At 34.9% G+C, this 8,958-nt stretch overlaps 1 protein-coding gene across 2 annotated transcripts; it reads left to right on the forward strand.

The window, feature by feature from the left end:
- The first annotated feature begins 283 nt into the window (after positions 1–283).
- LOC140049487 (ubiquitin-protein ligase E3A-like) lies at positions 284–8,813 on the forward strand. 2 transcript variants are annotated; one of them, XR_011845275.1, is made up of 12 exons: positions 284–470; positions 678–725; positions 1,043–1,353; positions 1,748–2,940; positions 3,337–3,481; positions 3,811–4,016; positions 4,520–4,684; positions 5,124–5,279; positions 5,614–5,687; positions 6,142–6,285; positions 6,981–7,879; positions 7,920–8,813. XR_011845275.1 is itself a non-coding variant. In XM_072094386.1 (11 exons), the coding sequence occupies exons 1-11, from the start codon at positions 415–417 to the stop codon at positions 7,099–7,101; spliced, it is 2,619 nt and encodes an 872-aa protein (XP_071950487.1). In that variant the 5' UTR covers positions 284–414; the 3' UTR covers positions 7,102–8,813. The 2 variants fall into 2 exon arrangements, 1 of the variants encoding a protein (XP_071950487.1); XM_072094386.1 differs by having other exon boundaries at positions 6,981–8,813.
- Positions 8,814–8,958: the final 145 nt, after the last annotated feature.

Here is an 8,958-nt window from a genome sequence, read left to right on the forward strand (position 1 = left end):
ATTTTTCATTTTCCAATTTTGGTTTTTCCATGATTTTTCTTTTAAAATTCGTCATCGGTGTAGCGAAGAAGCCTGTAATGACTTTATAAAACATTATGGGATAAACTACTATGTTTGAATGTTCTAGTGCATCCTAGAAACTTGTCTAAAAACTAATAATTCAAGTCGGTGTGAGGGTTAGTCTCTTCAGTGCCGTTATGTATACATTAGAAAGATAATGACTTGATGTTTAGAACCAGTGTGGATAAAAAGTGCCTGGACGTAAAAATATGATTAACCTTTGACCTTCTCCATCCGACTTCCCTTCCTTTCAGGAGTAAACGTTTGTATATTTCCTAGATAATTGTCATTTTATCTGTTTATAAACATGTTTCATGATTGTAAATGAAATAATACCATAATTCATAATTTCGTATGAATCCACTAGAGTCAAATTCTGACAGTAGCTTGGGAGCAGCGGCCCAAGAAAGGTAAGGTAAAATCCCACCCACAGCAACAACACAACAACACTACAGTCAGTCAGTTTCACACACAGCAGAGAAGCTCAGCCACCCAGCCCAGTTTGCTGGAATTGCTGGTGCCTCCACCTTACTTTATCCTCCTCTTCTAGTCTAATCGCATTTCTTTAGCAACTGGGCCTAGCATTTTTTGAAATGGTTTTATTTTTTATTTTGTAGTACTGTAAAATCTATAAAATCAACGACACAAGAAACTGGTGAAGAGATGTAAGTTAGCCTAATTTTTTAAAACTTCATATTAATTTATATATATTTATAGGCTAGCCTAGGCCTATCCTATATATATATATGCATATACAAAATAAAAAGAAATATACCTAGGGCCTAGGCCTTTTTTATATATAGACTGACACATAATTAACTATTTTATTAGAGATATGGCATAAAAATAACAAATGAATGTTGGTATTATTATGTATAGTAGGGCCATGATGGTTTTATTTTATAAAACTTTTCCTTTTCTAGAGCATTGCTTTAATTTTTGATTCTGTTTAATCGTTTTAATGTTCATTCATGTTCTTTAGGAAGCGAGCTGCACAGCATTTAATCGAACGCTACTTTTACCAACTGGTTCAGGGTTGTGGTAATGTTGAGTGTACAAATGAACACTGCGCATCCAATTGTAAGCAGGCTAAGATATCCAGCAACGAAGCTGCAGTTAAAGCTATTGAACTGGTCAAGATGAAAGCCAAACTGTGTGATTCTTGTCCTACCAAGCAAAGAAAAAAGTACAAACTAGCATCAACAGCAAGCAGCGCAGCTAGTGTAGCCCCAGATCAGCCGGACAAACCCCAAGAACAATCTACAACCAAAGACAAACAAGCTAGTGAAAAAGGTAAGTTGGTTTTTGTTTTTGTTCACAGAAATTATGGATTATTTTTAGCAAATTCATATCTTTGATTATATTACTTAAATTCAGTCTATTTTTACAACAAAATTCATACAGTTTAATGCTGTAGTTAATAATTATTGTTCTTATGTTGGAGAAAACTTACAAGCAAAGCTTTAAAGCTCTGTCTACACTATCAAAGTTTATGTGACAAAATTTGCCCATATATGGATATGATGATGTCATATTACTACCATATTTGGGTATATCACTACCATATTTACCCACATCACACTTTTTTGTCAAACTAGTTTGATAGTGTAGACAGAGCTTAAGATTAGTTATATACAATTATTTCTCTTTGTAATATGTATAATAGTAAGTTTGTTTTCTTTTGCAGTTGCAGCTAAAGTTAGTTTTGTTACTGAAGAAATTATAACAGAAAAAATAAACATATTAAAAGAAAGCAAGTCGGCAAGTCCATTAGTTCGTTTAATTGGCAGTGTATTCTCAGATTGGCAGGCTTTAAACCGAAGCTTCTTGAAAAGGAAACCGCTTACAAAAGAGGAGAAAAGCGCTTTAAGCGAGGACAAGGACAAAGATACTGATGAATGCGACGCTGCTTCTTGTAGCTACAGTAGACAAAGTAGTGAACTGGATGAACCTTCAGAATTAGACCTTGATGCTCTCAAGCGCGTATACACTGCTTTACAAAGTTGTGAACAACCTAATATAATTAACGCATTGCAAAATGCAATTGATTCGCTTGCTTCCACCGTGGAGATGGAAGCCAGATGGAACTACGATCTTAAGGACAAACCAGAGATGTTGAACTTCATTTTGATCATCATGGAGAATCCAATGCTGCAGAGTCCGGAGTTCCTGGATTTATCACTGCCACGGTTTTGTAAAGCGGTCGCCTCTTTACCGCTCGCTGCTCAGGCTAACCTTGTCAATAAGTATTCAAAGTTTTCGCCCGAAAATCTAAAGACAAAACTTGATACGCTACAGCAACTTGTAACGTACAAGGCCATCACAGGAACTTTTCGTAATATTCAACAAATGCATGTGAATGATGACTCCGCGATTACTAATGCGACAAAGTTTATGCGTATTATCTATTATGCGAGTATTCTTGGTGGTACTTTAGATGTATCGTCCTATAAAGCAACCCCGGATGAAGAAACCGACTGGCGCGACATGCTTGGTGCAGTCGGACCAGAAAATAAAGATCGTAAAGTACCGGTCCGGGACGAACTCGAAAAAGCACTTGGCATCGATGTACTTACGAGTACTAAGCCACTTATTCCATTTTCCGAATTTTACAATGAACCGCTTAACGAGCAACTTGAGGTCGATCATGATTTCACGCATTTTAAAAATCATGATCCCGATAAGTTTTCATTTCTCAACTTCCCGTTCATTTTGTTGCCGGCCACTAAGAATCAAGGCTTGTTTTACGACAACAGAATACGCATGTTTAACGAGCGCAGGATGACGGTATTGCATAGTTTAGTACAAGGAGATCAGTTCAATCCTTATCTTAAATTGAAAGTTAGACGTGATCATGTCGTAGATGACGCTCTAGTGAGGGTGAGTTTTAATGTACATTCGCTTGATAGCCTTGTTTGATTTTAATTCCCGCTTTACCTTAAGGCTAATTTACACAGACGAGTGGTAACGGTAAACGGAAAACCGCATAGCTTGGCCCACATAGAATCTGTATCTATCCTAGGTAGAAACCACCTGTCTGCTCCATGTTGTGTGTAAATGATCATAAAGAATAACATAGATTCTATATTTTTATTACCGTTTACCGCTCGTCTGTTTAACGTAAGTCTATTATTCTTAATGGAATGTTCCATTTTTCTCAAAGTCATAGCAATAAGCCAAATATTAATGGCTTATTTTGGTTTATTCAAGTGAGTAACTATTGATTTTATTCTGTAATTCTGAACTGAATATTAACGCAATTTTTGTAAATTACAGTTGGAGCTGATCGCAATGGACAATCCAGGAGATTTGAAGAAACAGTTGTTTGTGGAGTTTCAAGGAGAGCAAGGTGTCGATGAGGGCGGTGTTTCTAAAGAGTTTTTTCAGTTGGTTATACAAGAAATCTTTAATCCTGACATAGGTAATTTTCAGGTTGTTGTCACCTCAATTGGCATCATTTTTTTATTTATTAAGAAAATATATGTATTATTTGTGGAAAATTAATAAACAACAAAAACAACTTTTTTTCCTGTGAATACTGTTTCGGCGAGCTCTCATATGGGAGTTTCAAAGTGCTGGAGAATGGAGCAGTGTAAATGGTTCCTCTGCTTTTCTTTATTTGGTTAATAGGATATTTTATGGATAATTTTTGTGTGTAAAGTGCTTAGAAATATTGTATTAGGCACTAAGACTACCATTATTATTATTTGTTATCACTGTTAGTCATCATCATTCATTTTTTTATGACAGGTATGTTTGTGGAAAATGAAGAAAACAAAACGTATTGGTTCAATACAATGAGTTTTGAATCTGATCGACAGTTCACTTTAATTGGTGTTGTGCTAGGCTTAGCAATCTACAACAACATTATTCTAAACGTCCAGTTTCCCATGACGCTCTATCGCAAGCTTTTGGGAAAGCGTGCTACATTTAACGACATGTTAGAATGTAAACCAGTAAGTCAAACTGCATTTTGGATTCTACTCTTTTGCATTAATAATGGATTCACGTCCAGTCTTAAGCTCTGTCTACACTATCAAACTTTATGTGACAAAAAAATTGTGATGGATGATGTCATATCACTACCATATTTTGGTACATCACACTTCTTTTGTAATATACTGTAATTCTATACAACACTCCACACAGAGATAAAACTCCCCAGGTATTTTTATATTCCATTTGAGTTCATTACATTTTTATTCTAGAGCTTATAAATATTGAAACTTAATGAATTGAATGAATCTTTCCTCCTCATGAATATTCATATCCTTCCTCATAAATATTTATATCCTTTCTCCTCATAAATATTCATATCCTTCCTTCTCATGAATATTCATATCTTTCCTCGTGAATAGTAATAAATTATATCGCACTTGTTAAGATAGCCATGTTTTTTATGTTTATCTGGGTTATTATTTCATAAACAATAATATTTATATCTTATATTTTGTGACAGGTTCTGTACAACAGTATGAAATCCTTGTTAGAATATGAAGGGAATGTGGAGGAGGATTTTATGCAGACATTCAGCGTTGGTATGAGCGACGTATTTGGTGGTTCCAAGAGACAAAAATTGAAAGAGGATGGAGATAAGATACCATTAACTAATGACAATAGACAGGTAAAAGAAACTGGTATTGTTTTTTTGTCCTATTTAATGGGATGTTAAGACCTGTGCACATATAGTGCATGTTAAAGAATGTAAGACCAACTCATTCAGTGTCGTACTACGAGGCCCGATGAAATGTCTTAACTCGTCGGTGCTGTCCGAGTTGACCTGTACACTATTCGGAAAAATAGGACATCATCTTCCGGTGTGCTGATCTAGTAGGCGCTGCACTGCTAGCTTCCGTGGGGGCGTGGAGGGCCTAATCCGAATTTCCAGTTAAGCTTGACTAAATCGAATATATACCTTTAACTGCTGGTAGAATGGACCATGGATGTAATTTATATACAGGTGGTCAACTATATTTAAAAGAGCTTACTTTGAACTAGTGATAAATAGAGATAGGGTATTAATAGATATTACTTTTAATTCATATATTAAATTTCATTTTCAGGAGTTTGTTGATCTGTATGCAGACTTCATCTTGAACAGGTCAGTTAGCAAACAATTTCAGGCTTTTAAACGTGGTTTTGATATGGTCACCGATGAAAGCCCTCTCAAGATATGGTTTAGACCAGAGGAGGTTGAGCTGTTGGTTTGCGGTAACAAGGTAATTCTAATTATACATATTAGGGCACAAATGTCAAACTAGTTTGATAGTCTAGACAAGGTTTAAGAGCAGTTTCATGCTCAACTCCGTATCTCTAGGAGTTTAGTAAGTTTTTCAGTACCTTAAAGACCCCTTCCCTGCAAAAACGTAGGGAAGGGGGCTTTAAGCAAGGATTGTCATAGCTTAAGGCACAGGAAATAAAAGAACAATTTACCTCAGTAATTTTTTTTTTTTTATCAGCCCCACAATTAAAAACCTTGTATTTTGGATACAAAATTAATTTACTCATTCAAGTATAGGATACGATTGTTGAAATTATACGATTGTTTTCTAGTATTTTGATTTTGAATCGTTGGAGGGTTCTACAGAATACGACGGTGGATACAGTAACACAACGCCTGTGATCAAGTAAGTGTTACCATACATTGCACATCTCTTACAGAGCCATGCTGCTCATAGGCCCAGTGGCCACTTTATTTATTTATCTATCTAACTTTGTTTTATGAAAGTAGATCTTACAGCTGTGCGAATCCAATTTTGTGGGAGACCTTTGGAGATTTCACAGGGGACCTCTGTGAAATTTCTGGATAAAAACACTGATGAGAGGCCTGTTTTTGTTCCAAGTTGTCCCGATTTCGTACTGCGCGCATGTATTGCCCTGATTTAAACTGACCTATAATAGTAATCAAATAGCGCGCACAGGTACGCTTTCTTTCCGAGATTTCTCCGGGTTCGCGTATGCATGGGAAAACGTGTAATACATCAGGAGATCAAACCTGGTTTGTTGTTGTTACAAGTCGTAACAATTTATGCAGATGTGAAAAGGATATTACGGTAATTAATAGTATTAATTGTTTTATAGATATTTTTGGGAAGTAGTAAATGCGTTCTCAGACGAACAGAAGAAGCAGTTACTGATGTTTACAACTGGTAGTGATCGAGTCCCTGTTGGTGGTCTTGCCAAGTTGCGATTAATCATAGCAAAAAATGGTCCCGACTCGAACAGGTAAGAATGACTTATAGTTCTATTTCAACTATATAGATGTTGAAAAACAGTTTCTTTGCATAATTTGGATAAATGGAATTCACTACGAGATGAGATGATCTCTGTACCTAGTGTAAAGTTATTCTTATTATAAAGAAACTCAACACTACTACACTATCAAACTTTATGTGACAAAAAAATGTGATGTGCCCGTATATGGACATGATGATGATGTCATACCACTCCCATATTTGAGAATATCACAACCATATTTAGGCACATCACAATTTTTGATAGTGTAGACAGAGCTCATGAAATAAAGGGTCAATTTAATATCAAGTATAGCTCATACGATACATGTATAGGTTTATTTAGTTAAGTTTATGTACAATTCAGTATGTCTTAGATCCTAGTCTCATCATGTACAGAAAGTAGTCTTGTATCCAAATAGAAGTCTTATATCTGGCCAAGCAGTTTTAAGGCCAAGCACAGTCTCACGTTCCGGTAGTAGTCTAAAGCTCTGTTTACACTATCAACCTAGTTTGACAAAAAAAGTGTGATGTACCCAAATATGGTAGTGATATGCCCAAATACGGTAGTGATACAACATTTTTTGTCACATAAGTTTGATAGTGTAGACAGAGCTTAATATACCAGTAGTGGTCTTTAATTGGAACCAATACCCCTATAATAAAATGGTTATATTTTGTTGACAGACTACCAACAGCCCACACCTGCTTCAATGTTCTTTTACTACCAGAATATGCAACCAGAGAGAAACTAAAGGACCGTCTCGTCAAAGCGATCACACATGCCAAGGGTTTCGGTATGCTGTAAGTGAATGTAATTATTAACCAATTATATATTGGTATGTTACAAACTGTCCAAAACAGGATTTTTTTATGGTAGCCAGCCCTGACTGATTTTTGTTATGCACATGTGAGGCTGGTCTATTTATAGCCTTAAATGTACCTACTGTTTATAGCCTAAGCTCGATTCCCACTAGCGACACAACATATGCAATGTAAGAAAGTGCCCTTCCAATAATTGTGTTTGCACCCAACTGCGTGAAATCAAACCTGTGATGTTTGCAGCACTGTTGCGTCGTCGGTTTCCACTTGTGATTACGCAATACAGCACTTTGCGTCAAAACTTTGATGCACTGCATCGCTAGTGAAACCACGCTTGTGCAGTAGATGACATAGCCAGATTTGACTTGAATTTGACTTAAATACTCATATAATTGGTTTGGCTAATAAGTGACCATATGGCTTATTATTGGACATGCAGACAAACTAACGATCTAAGGTACTCTTTAATAATCTCCTATATTGCTTCTTGTTGACTTGGTGTATTCATTCGGGAGCTTTCGATTTAAAAAAAACCCTAGGAAGAAGTTTGGTCACAGTTTTGGTGCGGTATCAATGTGTAGGTCAAAGGTCATCACAAATAGAAAGCTTCCTATTTCCATTTATTGGTACTTTAATTCACAACCTAATTGGTAGATAAAGTCACTAACCGCTTTTGATAAACAGCCTCACTGGTACTTAGTTATAATAAATTCAATAATTCAAATAAAATTCACTGAAGAAATGGAAGGTGTGACCGAAAAGAGGTGAACGAAAGAATGAAGAGGTGACCGAAAGAATGAAGAGGTGACCGATAGAATGAAGAGGTGACCGAAAGTAATGTATAATTACAGTAAAGTGTATAAAATTGGGAAAATAGTGAAAAATGAAAATAAACAAATTTTTTTTCATTTTTTTCAAATAAAATATTTAAAATGCCACCTTTACAATAAAAACGTACTTTTGATGCATTAATAAAAAAAAATTAAGTTTGAGCATATTGATATTGGTTTTTATTGTAGAGATCTAGATTTGTTATTTAAAGTGAAGCATAAGCAGCATAGTTACTATTATACAATTTAATATAGTAGATTACATTTAATATTATTGTAATATTTATTATTTGAAAAAAAACCAAAATTGATGATTTAGGACATAGTTGACAGACTTTGGATATACTATTTTCAAGTTGAGAAAATAACTATCTAACATGTAGATTTCTTTCTATGGTTTTCTAACAACTTGTATTTTAAATTTGACCCACTGTTAATCTCAATTTGACCCACTGTTAATCTCACACAGCGTAGGCCAAATAGATAGGATCTACATGTTAGAATTCAATTAAAGGTATTTTACACACAGCTTTTGGTCGTCCCGACAGACCATATGTAAAATGTAGGTCCTACTGTGTTGAATGCAAGATGGGAAATGAACAATATATCTTCCCTTATATGGTACCATATAAGCCTTATATGGTTAGATGATTATCATCTTTCCTTATATGGTTAGATGATTATCATCTTTCCTTATATGGTTAGATGATTATCATCTTTCCTTATATGGTAAGAAGATTATCATCTTTCCTTATATGGTAAGATGATTATCATCTTTCCTTATATGGTAAGATGATTATCATCTTTCCTTATATGGTTAGATGATTATCATCTTTCTTTATATGGTAAGAAGATTATCATCTTTCCTTATATGGTTAGATGATTATCATCTTTCTTTATATGGTTAGATGATGATATGCACATTGTAATATAAATTTCTTTTACTAAAAAAATATCGAAGTTGGCTGATTTTACCTGAACTACTAGAGGACTGTTGTATTTATTTCAATAAT

Source organism: Antedon mediterranea, chromosome 5 (assembly GCF_964355755.1).
Source record: "Antedon mediterranea chromosome 5, ecAntMedi1.1, whole genome shotgun sequence".
NCBI lineage: Eukaryota > Metazoa > Echinodermata > Crinoidea > Comatulida > Antedonidae > Antedon > Antedon mediterranea.

Bases quoted from the DNA above. Each gene is read 5' to 3' on its own strand.
- LOC140049487 (XM_072094386.1), top strand. From the start codon at position 415: ATGAATCCACTAGAGTCAAATTCTGACAGTAGCTTGGGAGCAGCGGCC. The intron at 5,280-5,613 runs GTAATTCTAATT...ATTGTTTTCTAG, and splicing joins TGTTGGTTTGCGGTAACAAG to TATTTTGATTTTGAATCGTT. The intron at 6,286-6,980 runs GTAAGAATGACT...TTTTGTTGACAG, and splicing joins AATGGTCCCGACTCGAACAG to ACTACCAACAGCCCACACCT.